Source organism: Myripristis murdjan, chromosome 16 (assembly GCF_902150065.1).
Source record: "Myripristis murdjan chromosome 16, fMyrMur1.1, whole genome shotgun sequence".
NCBI lineage: Eukaryota > Metazoa > Chordata > Actinopteri > Holocentriformes > Holocentridae > Myripristis > Myripristis murdjan.
In genome coordinates, this window is record NC_043995.1 from 24,764,446 (window position 1) to 24,784,492 (window position 20,047).

Here is a 20,047-nt window from a genome sequence, read left to right on the forward strand (position 1 = left end):
ATGTGGACTCAAAGTTTGTTTTGGAACTGCTGAACAGAAACGCAGCAACAGCCCTGAACCGAGCGATGCACTCAGAAAACCCCGCTGGAAACTCTCACAGTCACCTTAACCGTCTCCTCCAATTCATCCCCAGTCAAACCATGTAACACGTGGCAGCTTGACATCAAAGAATAGCGGGCAGCACAAACTGTTTTCTCTTGTTTCTCACTAAAAGGAGCAAGAGTGAATGTTCTTCTTACTTACATGGAAACTCAATTTCCCCTAGACTGGAAAACAGACGAATTTCAAAGGGAAGCTGCTTGGATACTAGCCTGCCTCTATGTCAGATCATCACCATATGGCCATACTTAGCACTGTCTGCCCAATGTATCGTGCTCATCTACAATTTACCCAACCTGCCCGGGCAGGCCATATATCTCCCGTTTCAACCAGACTTCATTTTCCCATTTTCTCCACCCTATCAGCACAGCTTATGTAAGAAGCAGCCAGTGTGATGGTGTGATGGGGGAGGGGGGCCTTGGTAGAAGCGCTCTACCCTTCACTGGCAGGAGAGTAAATCCCTGGCTCTCCCTGGGGTTGGCTGAAAAGGGATCCTCACCGTGCACATTCTGATGAATATCACCGCTCTCCGGACCACTGGGGCTCAGATTAATTCAATTGGCTCCCCGTATACTGTAAAGTAACTTACTGAGAAGAAAAATCACCTGGAATATATTTCTGTCTCCTATAACCCAACCCTTTCCATCAGGACACAAGGTCACAGCGGGGAGGATGACGGAGTATATAAGGACAGGGGTGAGACGGAGACTGAGAGGGAGAAATTTACTGGGGGAGAGAGAGAGAGACTTGAAAATATTCAGGCCCTTTGAATTTTCTCCACAATGTCAAAATGTATTTTGACTTTTTTCAAATTAATTTAAAAAATCTGCTTGAGGTCAAAACCAACTGTGGCCAATTCACTGGACATGATTTTGAATGAAGCCCATGTCTATAAAAGACATGTCTCCACTGCCATGAAATCCAAGGACCTGTATGTATAATTCAGAAACAAAATTGTGAGGAGGAATGGATCTGGAATGGAGGGATAAGCGAGCTGTTAGAAGTTCACAAGAGCACGGTTGGCTCTAACATGAGAGGGGGGAAAAAAATGGAAAACAATTTTTTACACTGTGCATTTATACTGGGATATTGGTGGACCTGACCGGGTTAATGTCAGCGTAAAGATGTCAAGCCGGGGAAAATGGGGGTTAAAATAAAGCAGCCTCTGACCCACCTGGCAGGAAAAAAAAGTGGATTGAAGACAGAGCTGGCCAAGTATTTGTTCTGTGAAAATAAAGCCAGAGAGATGGCTGTGCAAATGTCTTGGAAACCATCTTGCGTGACAAATAGTCTCCTGTGTGTGAAGTGCGCGGTCTGGCTAATGGACACCTTGTTTCAATTCAAGCAGGAAAAAAAAACCCCAACAGAACAACAAAAACGACAAATGTTAATAGAAGCATCTGAAATGCACTAAGCATAAAAATGGCCTGGTTTTGAATAAGGACTGATATCAGGAGCAAACACCAGACTAAAATGGGATAATGGTATCGGACTTCAGACCCAAGATTAATATTACAAACCAATAGCGCCGAGTAACATGTCAGAAATCAAAGCCGAAATGACTTGATTTAGTCAGGACAGCAACCACAAATCCAGGCACCACTGGCAGATCTACAGCGTTCCCTAACTGTAATGAAATTATGCCAGAAGGATCAGAAGCTCTTTGAAAATCTGGGCTCCACAGCAGAGTTACTAAAAAGGAAGCTACCCTTGGAAATCAGGCACAAGATGGCACACCTAGAGTTTTGAAAAAATGCACATGAAGCCGTCTCGGTGCAGGAGGTAAACGATGCACAGAGGCTCTCTCCGCCAACTTGACCGACCTTGACAAAAATCTGCAAGGAAGAGTGCACGGAAATTCCAAAACACAGATGTGCCAAGATGCTCCCAATAAGACTAACAGCTGCAATTATTGCCAAAGGTGCTTTTACCGGGCATCAAGTCAGATTTATCTTTAATGAGTTTGTGTATAGATGCTTTAGACAACAAAAAATCGCAATCTTCAATCCATTTTCAATCAACATCATAAAATGCCAGTACGCCTAAGTGGCTGAATACTCTCTGAAAGCATTACAGAATGAGAAAAATGAAAATGCAGAGAGAGAGAGAAACAAACAAAACAAAACAAAACAAAAAAACAAAAACAAAGACAATCAAGGGCAGAGACAGGGACAGGAACATGTACATAGACAGATAATATTCATATTCTCCCCAAGTATTCGGCCGCTGATTGAGTGTTAAGGCAGGCAGGCTGACGTTAGCTGCGTTATGAATATCAATTTGTTCCGTATGATCTCGTCAAGCAGGCAAGTAAAGGTCAAACTGTTCATTCTAAGAATAAACTTTGTTCCTCTGTTCATGCATATGCATCGCCAAAGATGACATGACACCTGCGTTTTCCGCAGCGTTTGTAAGGATGTGACTTGATGATGGAGAAGAGAGACAACACAGAGAGAAGAAGCAAAGGCAAATAGAGAGAGAGAGAAATGCAGATGAAGCTGTGATTACGCATGAGATAATGTACAATTTACGGCGAGGAACGTCTGTCTCTGTCGTGATGTCTGCGTGCATCATCCATACATGCTCTCCTGTTTTATGGGGCAAAATAAAACCATGTTTGGAGGCAGAAGTGGGTCACCCAAATTAGAAGGAAAACAACACAGGCTGGTGCAACCACTCTACCCTTCCCCCACCAAATCCTCTCACTAGGAAATTTCCGAAATTGAGGTAATTAATGATGCCAAGAAGCCTCAAAAACTGACCCCAAGGTCTTGAGAAAAATATGGGAATTTGAGAAAAGTAACACGAGACCTGGAATGTCAGATTGGCTCAGTGTTTAGAGCCTCACAGCCAAAACGACCCAGATTCCCAAGTGTTTTCATGTCCCCCCTCCCCCCCAGACATGTAAGTCAGGTGGACTGGAGGATCTCAAATGCCTGCAGGCACGACTGTGGCTCTCTGTCTTGCACCTGTGATGTCTTGGCGACTCGCATGCTGAGATAGATTCATCTCTGTGAGCAGGAATGAGTAAGAAAAGCCAATTAAAGGAAAATAGACTTTTATGTTTTTTGACCATGCACAAGCAGCTTTTAGAGTTACTGATTCCTAGTCTGGCATGATGGTACATAACTGCAATTTAATTACAACGACAAATTTGCCGGCTTTACAGTGGATCGCAGGGAACGTGTCTCAGGTGTTTGGGATAAGAATCAGTGCTTCAGCTAGGAGAAGGTGCCTGCCCCATCGCAATATTTCCTTGGCAGCAGAACCGCAGCAGCATGTTAATTCTCCACATCTGTATGTGGTCTCGCAGCATTGTTTTTCAGAATGAGTGCACTGACCTTTATTTGTTGGCTTGACAAGATTTTGCAGGGTAAAATGGGGTTCAGAGCACGGCTGCTGTCGATGATTGTAATGCCTGATTCTTAATCAGCACCTGTCTACTGCAGGGGGAATGTGCGTATGAACTCCCTCTCTCTGTCTCTCTCTTTGTCTCTCTCCCTTGCTCTTTTGTCTCACTTCCCACTCTTTTCTCACTTTTCCCTGGTAGTATCATTTTTCTCCTTCGCCCCCCTCTCTCTCTGCCTTTGTCCCTTTCTCTCTTCTCTCCATCCTCGCCCTCCTCTTTGCCTCTGTCTATCCTCCTCCTCTGTCTGTCCTCTCCCTCACTTATGCTCTCTCTGACTGTTTCTATTCTCTCCCTCTCCTCTCCACTCTCGCTCTGCATCCTTGTACCGTCGCCCCGTCCGCTCTTACACTTGCTGATGAGCATATGAACACACTTCTTCTCTCCTCTGTCCTGCCTATCTCTGACTCTCTTGTCCTCGCTCTCTCTCGCTCTCTCTCTGTCTTTTTCTATCCCTCACCTCCTCTGCTCTTTCTCCCTCTCTCGCCTCCTTGCTGATGAGCATATGAATGCACTTCTTTCCTCTCCTCTGCCGGCTGCTGCCACCCTCTCTCCCTGCTGCTTTAGCTCAACCCAGGGGCAATTTTCACACAAGGCTGATAGAATTCATTCTCTCCCCCCTCTTTTTTTTTTTTTCCCGTTGCCATGTTCTGTTCTTACTGAGGAAGAGGAGACTGGAACAAACAAGGTCCCACCACCACACACATTCACCACACACATTCATATTCATAAAAACGGAGGCTGACAAAGGCAACATACACACACACACACACACACACACACACACACACACACACACACACACACACAAGCACAAACACAAATGTAGTGGAGAAATAGAGGTCGAGTTCATATGCAAACACTTAAGCTCTTACATGGAGGAGAGATGATGGTGAATAACATGGACAAACCCACACAAACCCATACACACATTCGACTTCATGCACGTGGATCCATCCACGCATGCACGCACGTATGAGCAAACACATAGCATAAACTACTGGAGAGATATGATTTGTTCGCATGTCATGGAGATGAGGAGGTAAATGAGGGCCAAGTGCATGCAGTACAGTATATGGAAGCATTGGTAAGACAGATAAATGCACATACAGGCACAGACACAGCACGGCACACACATCGTACACCTACAGTAATTGCCAGCACAGTCAGAGCCATTTGGGCCTAGCCAGGAGTGTGTGTGTGTGTGTGTGTGTGTGTGTCGGTGAGAGATGAAAGAGTAGAAAACGGAGCAGGAGCAGCTCTGACCGGCCAGGCACATTTGAACAAGACATTTAACCTGAGGCTGCCTCCATAAAGTCTAGCCATGATCCCTGGATTCTGGAGACTCACACACACACACACACACATGCACACACACACACACACACACACACACACACACACGGTCATAACAACAGGAGGTTATTAATGGTCAGGTGTTTCTCCATTCCTGCTCCAAGCATTTCTCCAGCAAACTGCATCCCACAAGGAGCCATTATCATCACCCACTCCCCAGCAGTCATTTACTGCAGCACCAGGTGCCAAATGTCCTCTGGTCAAACTGGATCCACAATCCCATAATCGTCCATGGCAAGGTCCTCCCTAGCCGACACTGTATCTTAGGTGATTTAAGTCTCTGCGGTAAGCGGACCTGTTTCTACCAACGACAGCCCCTCAATCTGTTGGTTTTATCATTTGGATGGAACAAGAGACTCCCAGGAAAAGGCCCTAATGGAGGAATGGGGGAAATGGGGGAATTGGGGAATTGCGGTCTGGGGGACCAGGTGGAGATAAATCTCGTTCCAGGAATCTCTTCGGAGGGTGGGCGTGCATGGCACACAAACCGGCCGAGTGATGGATAATAGCCTCGCACTAAAGTATATTGATACATCCGTCAGGAAACTGAGATGTCGTGCTCCATCTCCGGAGAACAACGGGGCGCTAAAAACCGCATGAAGTCCCCAGAAAAAGAACACAGGAAGGGGGGATTGCAGTCAACTGAACGTAATTGACTGAGCCGCACAGAGAGATGGTAACAATAATAATAAAGACAAAGGTTTGCTCCAGTGTGGCTGCAGGAGGAAACAGAGGAACGGCACTTATGGTCCAAAAAAGAAAATGAAAAACAAAAAGGAGGTGTAAAAGGTTTGACAGTAATCACTGAATGGTGACTGAATGACAATCACGTTTCTATTTATTTATTTTATTTAGTATATATGCTCACACACACATGCACGCATGAATAAAATGTCATTTATTGATGAGATATATGGAAATGGCTTTGGACCATGTGAGAAAAAAAAGAAGCCCATTTTCTGGATGGCATTAACTGCACAAAAATGTAATGAATTCAACATTATTTTGTGCTCCATGCAGAAAATGCATTCATATTTCAGCCATCCAGCAGTGGTGGGGAATTTTACGCTGCTCTCCCCTCAACTCGCTCAGCTTGCAAATCAATGTCCATTAAACAGACTCGAGTACTCATGTGTCATTGGATATGTTCTCCATTAATTCTGATTCTGCATGGAAGTCAGCCTCTTCGGCAGAGTGGCCATTCGGAACAGTACATCTACACTATAGTATGTTCTGTACGCTCTGGGAGGCTGCTAGAGGCGAGATGCTCATTACGGTGGCAAGTTGACCTCTAGTGCTTTTACACTACATTGATAATGAACTAGGCCATTTGCGCTGTATGGCTGTCAGAGGCAATTCTGTAACCTCTATTTACCCAGTCAAGGTTTACCGAGCATGCATACCTCTTTTTAGCAGCGCCTTGCTTCACACTCTCGTAGTTACACCGATTCACACCTGGGAGCTGCCCGGTGCAACCACAGTTGTTCTTCAAGGGCAGCTCAGCGACAGGAGAGGAGAGCATCTCTAATACCCCTTTTACAGCGACTTAAAATCCCACCACCATCTGGGACCTGAGCTCAGTGTAAACTGGTTAACCCGGCCTTTTATGCCCCGTGGTGTGCGCCATGCAACAGTCCAAGGTAATTATCGGCTTTGGCTCCAATTGGCAGAGGTGTAAACAGATTACCTGCTAATTTGCAACCTGACATGATGATGCAGGACAAGCTCTATGTTTTAGGCAAGCAATTCAAACCTTGGCATAACTTTAACCAGTGTAATATAATAAATCACCAATAAATCACCATCTTCTGGACTGGAATCTGTCTTATATCCATGGTGTAGAGACGAGGCCGGCCAAGGTGGAGCATTGGAGAAAATGCCGCATTTGAGTTGGGCTGAAGTGTCGCTCGCTTTTTTTTTTTTTTTTTTTTTTTTTTTTTTTTTAGCAGTGAGTAAAAATAAATAAATAATACCTCTTATAATACCTTCTAACTTCTAAGGCACCACTGCATCAGTTCAGTCACAGAGCCCTGGGTCATTACAGAGAGCAGAGTTGTAATGATCTCTACTACAGACGAGCGATGTAGTTACGGATGAAACAGAAAAAAATAAAAGGGTGAAACGGGGAAGTTGTGTGAGCATGCAACGCAAGATTATATGCACCACAAACACACACACACATACACACACACAAATGCAGTCACGCACAGCTAGCCTGTTCATCATTCAAACACCAGGGCCAGGTTGGGATAAAGGAAGCAGCAGCTCTCACTAGAAGCGACGGATAATGGACGTCGATTAATCTTACCTCCTCTCCTGTCAGATAGTATGCTGACAGCAACCCGCCGACGTAACGGATGTTCACCTCAAAGAGTGATGCCTCACCATTCTGTCAAAGCAAGAGAGAGAGAGAGAGATCAAATCGTCAAATATCATATTCGGTCCAGGCCTCAATCAGTGGTAGAGCAGCACAGCGACCTTAATGGAAAAGACAGAAATAATTCATCGTAATAATCATAATTTATCTTCTTTCATATTTAATGGCCATATAGCTTTGTGAGTGTGAGTGTGTGTGTGTGTGTGTGTATGTGTGTGTGTCTATGCATTTTTTAACTGAGATAACCAGGTACAATGCCCTTGAGTCATCTCACCCGCATGAAAAAACAGATGTGTCGATAAATGTTTCACATCACTCGCTGCATGCTGTGAATTCTCCATGGAGCAGGCCGCCGGTGTGTGATCAAAATTCATGACACCCAGGTGTTGCATGTTCACGCCGCACTATTACAACTGATCAGAAACACGGCGGCACGTTTATGAAATCCTGAGGAATCTTGATATCCAGGTGTACCAGGTGACAACTGGGGATGATTTACTAAAATGACATTTGTCTTTTTTTCTGGGATTACAAGTCAACTGTAGTTAAATGTAACTGGATGCTTCGTGGTGTCTTGCTTTAGTTTGATTGTGGATAAGCAAATTGATTTGATGGTTGATTCTCCCAGTCCCACTCCCTCTCCACCACTCTCTATGTTTAATGTAGTGCATGTTTCAAAATGCTGATGTAGGCGGAGAGGGACTAAAAAAAAAAGAAGGTTGGGTTCACTGTTTAATGGGTCCTCTCACGCTTTGTAACACACCCACGCGTCACTGTGCAGGTCGCTGGATTCCTAAATATGCAACGTATACAATCCCAACTGAATTAGTGGTAGATTTGGGTAAAATATGCGCTTTGTCTGGGAAATGATAATTCCACCTCTGAAAACATCTGGAATAGGTGTCTACTGATAATGGCAGCTATAGTGAAGAATCTAATTATAATGTTTTATTAACTAGCTGATAATAGTATTTGGTCAGCTGATTGTCACTGTCTTGTGCTGACATATATCGAACAAACATATCAAATTATGCATTTTGGGATCGTGTATGTTGCTAATGCTTAATGTTATGTAGCCCTACTGTATGTGGTTAATGTTGTTCATGCCAATGTCAACGCCAGCTTTGTTCATGTTAATATCAGTGAGAATAAGAGAGCATCTTTGGACGTGGCTTGACCAGTTGCACCATTTCAATCACGATATTATTTACTCAACACATACCACATGTTAGATTATGCGTTTTTTTAATATACCATAACAGAGGTATGGAAATCAGTATTCTTTTATAAATTGCGGGAACATGGGATTGAGGATTAGTGGGGTTGATTTCAGTTAAAAAAAAAAAAAAAAAGACATAGAGGGAACAAAAGGAACATTGTAGGATCTTGGGAACAGCGGGTCCTGAGAACATGAGTGAGGTGACTCTTCTCAAGCTACCTCGCCCAATGATTTGAGCGCAAATGAGCACCAAAGGGACAAAGGCTGTGGACAAAAAAAAAAGCTCCTGTTTTCAGTAACCTAAATCTGGAGACCCATCTCCATCACTGGACGATTCACTGTTACTTGCTGAGTCGACCTACACTGTACTGAACATATGCTTTCAGCCATCTCTCATCATATCAGTGGAGCGGCTGCATACTATTTAGCCATTATTTGCATGCACACAATTGTCTAAACAACGATCGTGGCAGCAGTCATGCAGATTTGTGATGCAACTGCAAAGATTTGGCTGCAACAATCCATTTTCTTTCCCTTCCAGCTGCTACTCTCATTTCATATTTACAGCAGCCTGTGGTTGGTACATTTAGCTTGTTCAGAGTGACTCGCAATGACAATCCAGGGAGGAGTTTAGTGTTTTACTGGTCATTCAAGCGCAGGATACCCGGGTGCTGATGGATACAGCTGTTGTGGGGGATAAGACCTGTGAACTTTTGTTGATGAAGCAGCCTCTCTAACCAGTGAGCTCCCCTGCCACCCTTATTGTATGTGTAACAGAGATACCCTCTGTGGAGAAATCAAAGACCACTCCGAGGCCATTCTCAATAAAGTCAGGCCGGCGAGTCAAAGCCATGTGATAATCTTCCCTGGTGGTTTGTTTCCGCTTTTGTCTGAGAGCCGTTTATAACTGCAGGGAAGTATTGATCAATAGGAGCCCTGCACAATGTGAGTTTAGTGATTCATGCTGGACTCTATTGTGTATTTCAAAACGCTGGCTGAGTCTCATCTTTTTTTCATTGTACGTTTAGAGTCAGATGCTGATGAACTGAGCTGTGCCGTGCATCTATCTGAAATTTGTAGCTTTTGATTAGAAAAGGGACTGATTCACAAAATAATTACTCTGCAATGACTTTGAAAAGGAAAAAATGAAAATGAAAAACAGAATTTCTCAGGAATAGATTTTTTTTTTATTTTATTGGGAACCAGCACTTGACCCTGTCTTCTGAGTTGACTATAAATAAATAATTAAATAAATAAGCAAATTTAGCTAATTTTTGAAGTTGGCTAAAGCTTTTGTAATTTCAACAACTCGCTCTCTAAACAGTGATTTTATGTCTTATCTTACCGCATACTATAACTTTTGCATAGAAACGTCATCAACCCTTGCTATGCAGGTGCACCCTCCTCACCATACAAGTAGCTGATCCTAAGGCAACAAGCTCCGGATACTTGCATTTTCTGAGTTTGCTTGCCGCATGCACACAAATACTAGGATTACCTGCTTGTGAACCGGCAGAGCATTATTGTGTGTGTTCTCATGCTGCCAGCATACAATCTAATGCAGAGAGGAAATGCAAAACAAAGGCACCTGTTGACAATAACTGCTACGCTGCAGTGGAGCTGTAAGTCGACAACTCATCACACTGTGCTTGTGAACGCTCTCAAGCCCTACTGGGACGGGATAAGTCTTCAGCACAATGTCTGTAAAGTAGTAATAATCGCAGGACCCCTGTAATATGTTGGACCTCTTGACAGAATAAATATGTCTTAGTGAAAACAGAGGTGGGTGTATCAGCTCCATCTCAGCATTGTTGTTACATCAAATATGTCCTATGCTGTTGTTTTTTTGATGTTGATCGACTTTCGATTTTTCTGATTTTCAGTCCTCTATGCAGTGTTGGATAATAATTATGCTGTGAACTGAATTTCCACGAGTGCCTGCTCCAAGATCAAAAGACCTCAAACAAAGAATAACACCAGGAAAAATTATTTCCGACATGAAGCGGCAAAATATTTTGTATTTACATTTGGATTCGCACAGAATTAACACCACCTGGGGTTATTTTTTACAGAGCACAGAAGGTAAAAGACGCTAGAATTTTTACTAACACCGGAGCACTGCCGTAATTATCACATCACCTCACCGCCTCTAATAAAACTAATCCCATCCAAATACGGCTTTAGACAGTTATTGGCTTGTCAAGCTTCATTTCTGTTTGTCAACATCACGTACAGTGAGTCTACTCCCGTATTTATACGAAATATGAAATTAGAGGTGTTAAGCAGTACATGTGTCTCAATATGTCACCATAATTATCGCCTCTTATGCTCGCTGAAGGTTGAGGCAGACGGGTATTTATTGATTTGGAGAATCCTTGAGAGGTAAATTGCTGCTTCAAGTATGGATGATAAAGAAACTTAATTGGGTGTCAGAGAGGGCAATTACCCCCATTCTGAAGATAGCATGGGGATGGAAAGTCACTGGCATCTGTTCAGTGCTATCATTTATCTCCATATATATCATCTCTTCAAATATTTATATATTTAAACCCATTTTCCGTTGATATATTTTGCCTGCTATATTCAAGGCCTTGGGATCAATTATTACTGAGTGTCCTTGTCTCTTACTGCACATGTCACTGTTCAACATATTATTTCTTTGGACAGTACAGCTAATGAACGTGGCAACAAAGTGATTCTCCCACTGCTGTGAAACACACTCAATGTAATAACTGTAGTAACGTGAAGATGAATGTTCTGGCTGCGTCCCTCAAGTCAGCGGGGCTGGGGACTTTACCTGAGACAAAGCGCCAGCGCCTCTGGCATGGCGGCTGAGCTCAGACGTCTTGCCAACCCTGAAATGAGCGGTCCATTCTATAATGGCACTAAGATGGCAGTGATTAGGCACAGAGTGTCTATTTATCACCAGTGATGGTGGCACTCAGCAAGACAGGCTTGAGATACGGGGAGGGGGGGTGGCGGGTGGGTTAATACTGACAAGGGTTTTGCTGATCAGACTTTCACTTTCCAATACAAAAGCCCGTAAATCACTCACCGAGCTTTGTATAAAAGTTCCCCTTCACGCAAATGGGCTATTTGAAGAACACATCAAATCCACTGAGGTATAATGGAAACCTTCTGATAGAATTTTCATCAAATTGCATTTCAGCATCGAATGGCTTTTTGGTGAATTTTGGGTTTAATTTTTCGGGGTATTCTTCTGGAACAGCTATTTCCAAAACACATTTTTCTGTGCAGTCGGGGTAGCCATTCAGATTTGCACTTAATTCTACCGTATGCATTTGATAAAGAAAACAAACAAACTAACAAATAAATGCATAATATCAGCAAAAATAAATAAATAAAGCTCCACAAAAAAAACTGTAATATGTTTCTCGTTCTGTCAATGTTTAAGTTGCTCAAAATTCATGATAATATAAATAATCATTGTGGCATTCAAACAAATGCATGTAGAGAAAATCAAAGACAACAATGGGAAGATGTCAAGAGAAATCACTCAGTTTCATTAAATGCACTATTCCCGAGCCACTTCCCTGCCTCAAGTCCGGACTTGATTGTCATTTCCAAGGAAGGGCGCCAAATGTAGCAGGTTTTGGGCTAAAACCTGCTCTTTCAGCGTGACTGGAGAAAATGATGCTTCATCTGAGTTTGAAAGAAATTTAAGACTGTGGTTCAGGTTTAGTTTAATTTCAAATACATAATGAATAAATGGCCCTTGGCAAATAAATGAAACCCGCAGCAGCACAGAAAACCACTTCTCATGATGTATTTGAAGGTGTTTCCGTATCTCCACGCGGGCCAGATTAAGGCGCTAAATGCTCCAGAGTTCAAATTAACCATTCCCAACAAGGCAGGGGTGAAAGCACCCTTCACTGCTGCTCAAGGCAAGTGGAGGCATGGTGCAGCAAACGCCCCACTCCTGAAGCAAAGTCAGCGGCTCTAACTATAATTGCTCCGCTATATGTATGAGAGGGAAACCAGGTAAAGGGAATAACACCTGTTTTTCTTTTCTTTTCTTTTTTTTTCATCTGTCTCTTCGCCGTTCTCAGGCTGAGCATCTAATTAGTAGACAACACAAGGCTGTCAGGGCAACACACAGAAGCTCTCTGCCTCCGAGACAAATCTCTTCTTCCACTTTTTCTGTATTCTTTATTTATTTGCCCATTGCTCTGAGAAAGCACCGTGGAAGGAGAGAGAAGCGACTGTCTGAACGATGATTACCGGATAGCGAGGATAGGGTTGGAACAAATCTGCATTGCTGTGTTGCGACTGGAAAGTACTAAACAACTTTTGACTCGCACAAACAGACACAAAACATCTCGAGTGCCGAGGGAAAACAAGCCGAGATCTAAATACCTCGGCAAGAACTGCTGGAGCTCTCCGGCTGCCACTTATAGTTTATGTAATTATTATTCAAGTCCTACTTTTTTGGTGTGTTTTTTAACTCACTTTTTCTTTCTTTGTTTTTTTTTTATTTTTATTATTTTAATTATCTTATTTTTTACTGGTTGCTGGTCTTAATTATTTTATTCTCCTTCTTTGTTTTAGTTTTTATTTATTCATTTATTTATTTATTTATTTATTTCCTTATTTTTATTTTTTATTTATTTATTTATTTATTTATTTTCTATTTTTTATTATTTATTTTCTATTCCTACCTCCTTTTAATTGTGTTTACTTGTGTCTAATGTTTTATTCTGTACACTATCCACATAGTTTTTGTGGCTGCAACTTCCGTGGAAGCCCCCGCTCTGTGAAGAACGTTGTGCCCCCACCTGTGATGAAGTGAGCTATGTAAATAAAGTTTTGCTTGCTATCATTTCCAAAAGGTAAAGAGATCGTTTAATGAAAATGAAAAATTGTCTCTAACTGAGGGAGCGACTGGATACTGCATCTGAAACTGCCTTTAGTTTTTAAAGTACGTAAGATAATGGAAACAAATTACCATTTTAATTGTTCTGTGTAATCTAATTGTTGTGCAGGAGGCACCACAGCAGAAAAGAAAATTAATTAATGAATGTAATGACTCATTGGGTACACTGCTGTTGCAGCTTGTAGGTGTTCTGCTTCACAAGTACCATGCATTGTTGCTGACACTGTTTGATGCTAGCTTTTCTCTTGATGAGCATTCAACAAGCATGGCAGAGATTGTTATCGGACTCAGCCCAGATTTGCCTGGGACATGAGCCTGATTGGCAGGGCCACTGCGCTCATTTATGCCAAGGATGTGACTAGACTGTTGCCCAGCAGTGTGTCCTGCTCAGACGCTAATGTAATGATTTACAGCTAATAAAGAGGCATCATTGTCACTGGGCAGATGACACTTGGTGATGCCGTAATCCAGGTTTCGGTTGGCTCTCTCAAAGTTGGTTCTGACACATAAATAAGCCAAATCTACTGATGTGATGCTAAAACTGACCTGATGAGCCAAAGCTAAAAATTAAGCAGATGATTGCTTTAACCAAGAGTTGCTGAATCACACTGACGGGCTGGGATTTAACTTAACATCACTAATTAACATGGGAAAATCATGAAAGGGTCCAATTAAGTCCTGCCAGGCGGATCCCCCTCAGAGTAGCACGCTGCATACTAGGATGCTGCTAATGCCTCTGCTGAGAGTTTCTCAGAGCCACTCATTTCTACCTAGTTACTACCCAGCATCGGGACAGAAAGCTGCGGCTGCTTTTTTCTAATGTACAGTAATTATGGGCTTGATTAGCATCCAAGCTGTGAGAGCGGTGCCTGGCATTACCGTTAATGACCGCTAACCTCTGGAGCATGCTAAACAGCCCACTCTGATGGAGAGGGAGCCATAAACTTCATCCCACTATGAGAGGGACCCTAACAAATGATGAGAGCATATAGCTCAATATGTTGGGTTGGTGATATCAACCTTATGGAAAAGACAGTGACAGGAAAATAACTCGATTAAATTATTCGATCTGAATTTAAATCTATTGGCCTAAAGACCGACAGTATATATTGCACTAACACATTTTGTTTATGCATATTTGCACATTCACTCTGCAGTGGTATGCTATTAAAACTTATGCAACTGCTGTTAGGAGAGGCCTCCGTAATAAAGTTAATGGTGGTCGGCAGGGAGAATGCCATCCATCATTACATTAGTATGTTCCAAGAGATGAAGCTCCAATTTGACTCTATTAGTCAACAGCGCACTGTTCTTTGAACCCGACCAAATGACACAAGAAAACAAACTAATCAAAAGGGTTTGTGCTGCTTTGAGTGAGGCTCATTTTAACTTTTCAGTAACAATCAAAACATCAGGGAGTCGTGTCCCTATTCTTCTGCAGCCCCCGTTCAGCTTGGTATCCTCGAATGGAAAGTGACTGCTTCTGATTTTTTAACTGATCAATATTAGACGTGACGATTAGCGAGTCAGAGTATATCAAGTCTTTTTCATTTGATTGCTCCACTTTTGTTCCATTCAGAGAGTTCTGATTTATCCATGATGCACTTCTGCAAGCCCTCAATAGATGCATCAGTGAATACGCACTCCCATCTTCATGCCAATAAACCCTGATTAAACAGACCAAGTGTGGGGGTATTAAGATAAACTACTGGCTTACGGTTGAAACCTCAGCAGGTAGCTATGTCTCACCTTTCATTTCTTTTACATATCTTTAAGAATCTGGTGTGTAATCAGCGTGCTAACCTCTCTCTAAACTCTTCTGCCAGGAGACTCCAGACACAGAGAGAGGGAGAGACAGAAAATTTTGCCTATATCATAAACGTCTTCGCTGGATGCATTAAGCTGCAAATTAAGAGGCTGCTGAATAATTAATCAAATACTGCCCGGGTGATGAGTTACAGCCTAGCTGCAGCTACCCCGTCCTCTCATTTCACTCATAGCCCCTCCATCTTCTCCATTAGACTCTAAAGGAGAAGATATTTGTCAGTGAAAACTATCAATAAAAATGAGAGAGGTTTATTGGAATTTGGCTCAGGCCTTTGATGCTCTCACTGCACATTCATAGACACAAATCCACTCAAAACCACGAACAAGACAGCGGTGTTGTGTGCGCTGGCCTCTGTTCTCTCCTGGGGACAGGAGCAGCTCCACTGAGGGCTCTCTGATAATGTATAGGTCTCGTGGGACACTGCTGCACACTCGCGCTCTCCCGCTATTAGGCGCCCCGCTGCAGTCCATCTTTCCTCTTTCTGACTGTCTGTAGAGCTGGCTGCCTCTGCCTGTCATCGTATACCTCCCACTGTATTCGGCCTTGCTGACTGAGCCACATCCTTCATGTTGTCTCAGCCGCACAGGAGCCTGCTGTTCTCCGACTGATGAAAAAAAAAAAAAAAAAAATAGGAAACACAAGTGGTACTTGAGCTGCCAAATATGCCTCTATAATCAGCATGATATATTAGACATAACCATTTGCGCTAACGAGGTCATTAATTAGGCTAATTAATGCATTAATCCACAAATATTTCTAGTCGGAAGGTATTAATTTGAACTCTATCACTTCAAGTATTAAGAAGTTGTGGTAGTTTCATCATTAATTTGCAAATTTACACAGCATGCTTCAAAATCTAATCGGATCATCTACTCTGCGGGGAGCACCCTGAAGTTTCTATCATATATTGTTCTTACATTATCGTGTTCACAATGATAAATCCTCTCAGACGGACACAATCTGTCTAGTCTGCGTTTCACCATGTTTTGCACCGTGACTTGTGGCTTCTGTTGTTCTTGAACCATGTACTGTGAAAATATAACTTTCCAAGTAAATAAGCACTAATATCATCGAGGCAAAAAAAAAAAAAAAAACATTTCAGCAGCTAAGGTCATTCTGAAAACTGTCGATGTAAACTAAACTGTTTGTTTTTCATGTTCCCATGGCTCTAAATGTCCATATGGCTCAGAGTGAGTGACTAATGCTAATTCTGCCTGCCATTCTCGTAATAGCCGAGGAGCAATGTCAACAGTTGTACATGCCAATAAGTCTACAGCGACAGGGAACATCAACAAGACAAAAAGTGCTAGTAAATATCTATAATGATGAACCACCCACGCAAAAAGTTCTTTGCCCCTTCCTCTCCGAGACAGAATGTCAGCTCAGCTTGACCTAAGCCCAGAGGCACAGCGTCCTCAGCCAAGCATCTCCTTGCACTGCACATGACACTGTTTTTCCTGAGCCGTCTTGGTGACTGGGAGCAAGCTGGGTCTCGTTTCCCATAGACAGGAGGTCGCTGGGGGTCAAACAACATCTCTGCAGAGGTAAACAACAACCCAGCTCCATGTCTGCCGGTCGCCAACCGCCGTCACTGTAGGCCACGCTCAGACGAGAATCTACATCTAGACATCTGATTAACAACGGATTATAAAAACAGGCTCATATATCATATAACATATATCTGCCTGTTTTCTCTGACTAAACATTGTTTAAAAAAAATCCACAAAATCCTAACTCAAATACTCACATCACAGTAAGTGGTGAAATAGTCCAATAAGATATTCTTTGTTGCTGGTTAGGGTATCAGCCTACACATGCGGTTCACATTTGCCTGAGGCATATGCAAAATTGAACTCCGTCAACATTTCATTCTTTGGCAATTTTGCTAGAAGAAGTTGCCAATACATTTCTCTCTGTTTCCAGGGGAGAAAGTGTGTTTTCCGCAGTGTTTTGTGGTTGAGTATGCACACCATATTGTGCAGTATATCAGTGGGTGATATGCTGCAGGCAATCTCTGAGACTTGATGGAGCGCCTCTCCCAAGTCCACACTCTCACCCAACTTTCACTCTTGTGTGCGAGGAGTGTCTTGTGTGAGAGTCTGCAAGCAAATTGCCCAACTTTACTAGTTGCACAAACTCTTTTTGGCCTTGGGGCCCAGGATCCCCTTTGGGGTTCATCGGAACAACAACCCACACTGTGCAGAGCATTTGCAGTCCTTCTACCAAAACCTCAATGACTTCAACTGCACTGATGTACCAGTACAGCCAGTGCACTTGAGCTCCTCTCAATCTGAAAGCCTAATCCTGTTTTGCAAGTCAAAGATGGCCGATGGAGTTTTATACCACTATTGGTATTAGTGAACAAGCTGGACACCTGTACCATAACAAAAACACTTATCACGTACTTTTCAAGCATGCTGAAGAGGACGTGATGAACAAAAGTGGTGTGATATTCAACGTTGTGTGGAGAAGGTGGGATTAGGGTGTATGTGCTGTTCCAGGCTGTTTTTCCTCTCTGCTCACTCAACTCTGACAGCAGGGAAAAAAACAAATGAATTTGGGAGGACAAAGCCTGATTGTAATTTGAGTGGGTAAAACTCATGGATGAAAGGAGCTCCATATATAGATTTGTTCTCACACAGGACGATTACTATTATTATTGCTTTACTTTATCTTGAATTTCAGTCTCAAATTTGTTAAATTGAAATTATAGAGAACTGCCTGTGCAACTGTCATTTTGCATTGTCCAGAGCAGTAGACCATCAACTCCCAATCATAGCCTCGGCCCCCTTTGTCCCTGTGGACTAAACAGATTAAGACAAAAACAAGACACAGGCATTGTTGGCTGTTTTCATCAAGTAAATTAACCTAGACAGGGGTTAAAGATTTCCGTTCCTGTGACAGATTTTCCATTGTATTTCCACTTAATTTCAGATAGACGTTAATCTGATCGGTATAAATTAGCACAGGCAAGACAGGTAGTAAAATTACAAATTACTGAGGAAAGTGGAGCTCCTAACTACCCTCTGTAATTGCCAACAAACCTAATGACAGACATAGACTCCCATTGTTTTCCCCAAAATTTAAAAGGTTTTTTTTTTTGTTTGTTTGTTTTTTTATGAGAACACTTGCCAGACTGCTGTCCACACTTGGTTTTAAAGCTGTGAGAGCAGCAGAAATGAGCTTTGCTGCTGCTGCACTGCACCTAAATCAATCTTGCCGTGAAAACTAAAGTGACACTTCTGCAAAACGCTCCAAAGTTCCTTCGTTTTCAAAAATTTGAATACAACAACTTAGGGCTGGGCAATATCATCTGGGATTTTGGATATTGTAATATTGTGATAGAGCATAAGTGCTGACTTTTCTTGGTTTTAAAGGCAGCATCACAGTAAAGGGATGCAGTTTTCTGAACTTATTAGACTGTTGCAGGTATTTTATTATTTGTGTCTACCTGCTAGGCAATCATATCCACGTTACTGATGATTGTTTTATTTATTTATGCAAACGCAAACAATCATCCTTACAATATTGTCACAACAACAATATATATTCAGTCCAACATATTGTGCTAATTGATTTTGTCCATATCCCAGAGCCATAAAACAACTCATTAAACTGGAGAGTAAACCATGAAGTGAAGGCAAATACAGTAAAATTACAATTACTTGAAATAGCCCCCTACCAGTGGTAGAAAAGTAAAATAGCCTACTTGCAAAAACAGAAATTATTGCTGGGTTCTCACAAGACAAAATTACCTTTTCTTTTACGTAACAGTCAATAAGTCATAACTGTTTGGCTCATTTGGACAGGAACACTCAAATAAGCTCTCAGTGTGCTTTCAAAGTGCCAGGTCCACATCTTAGATCCAAAATTTCACTGACATTGCATTGTTCTCGAAGCGGAGCTCGCCAAAAACCTGCTCATGTGAACTGACCCAGCTGAGCCTGGCAGTTCTGGCTCTGGAGCAGAATCTGATTTTTTTTTTTTTTTTTTTTTTAACCTATCATGACAGTAAGCCCCAGGATACAGGAAGACATATTTTACGACTGAAAACAGACAGCCTTCCTTTTACCATCCTGCACACTTTAAAGGAATAGTTCACTGAAAAAATACAAGAAGATATTTTCCGGTGCTGTCCAACCACCCAGATGTGTGTGATTTGGTTAACTTTCCACTCTGCTGCAGTCTTCCCCGTCTGTTGGCATCCCAAAACACTGGATGAGTATTCCTTTGTGGAGCTCAAACCTTCAGAAATTTACATACGAAAAAACTCAACAGCAACAGCAAAGACAATATGGACACCCAGCATAATCCGCAGCCCTCAGGCATAAAGAGTTTCACTGGGATCTATTTCATGCATTAGCACACACACTGGCAAACTGTATCTAACAGTCCCCAGGGAGAGCAAATTGGACAAAAGTGCACAGATTCTAGGGGTTAAGAGTATTATTATTACCATTATTATCAGCGTTAACCACTAAATATACAGAGATGATTCTGGTAACAATCCTTTAGTCACATATTGGGTCAAGTGATTAAAAAAGGCACTTTTGTCTTTAAATTCTTATTGAATTCATTCCCAGTTTAGCCCTTCAACATTAGATAAATGAATCATCTAAGCCAAACCCATAAGACTGCTATGTTATGAAACCTCCTTGATCCGTAAATAACTCCACCTGGTTCAGTGACATAGTTACATCCCGGCTTCACATTTGCACCGACTACAACTCCCATGTTTTACACGTCTGCGTCATCCCCTTCCCCCCTGCCGTCATGTAGAGCCTCAGGGACAGAGCGAGGTCCATTCAATCCCTCTCTGGTGTCTCTCTTTCTCTCCATGCGCTCTGCCCTATTTACTGACACTTTGC

The 20,047-nt window shown here is 42.4% G+C and overlaps 1 protein-coding gene across 2 annotated transcripts in view; it reads right to left on the reverse strand.

Annotated features, from left to right (window-relative positions):
* LOC115374115 (mannosyl-oligosaccharide 1,2-alpha-mannosidase IA) overlaps window positions 1-20,047 on the reverse strand; it is a 183,651-nt gene that overhangs the window by 51,634 nt on the left and 111,970 nt on the right. For both annotated transcript variants that reach the window (XM_030072870.1, XM_030072869.1), the window contains exon 4: window positions 7,170-7,250. In XM_030072870.1, coding sequence (XP_029928730.1) covers window positions 7,170-7,250 — 81 coding nt within the window. The remainder of the gene's footprint in view (window positions 1-7,169; window positions 7,251-20,047) is intronic.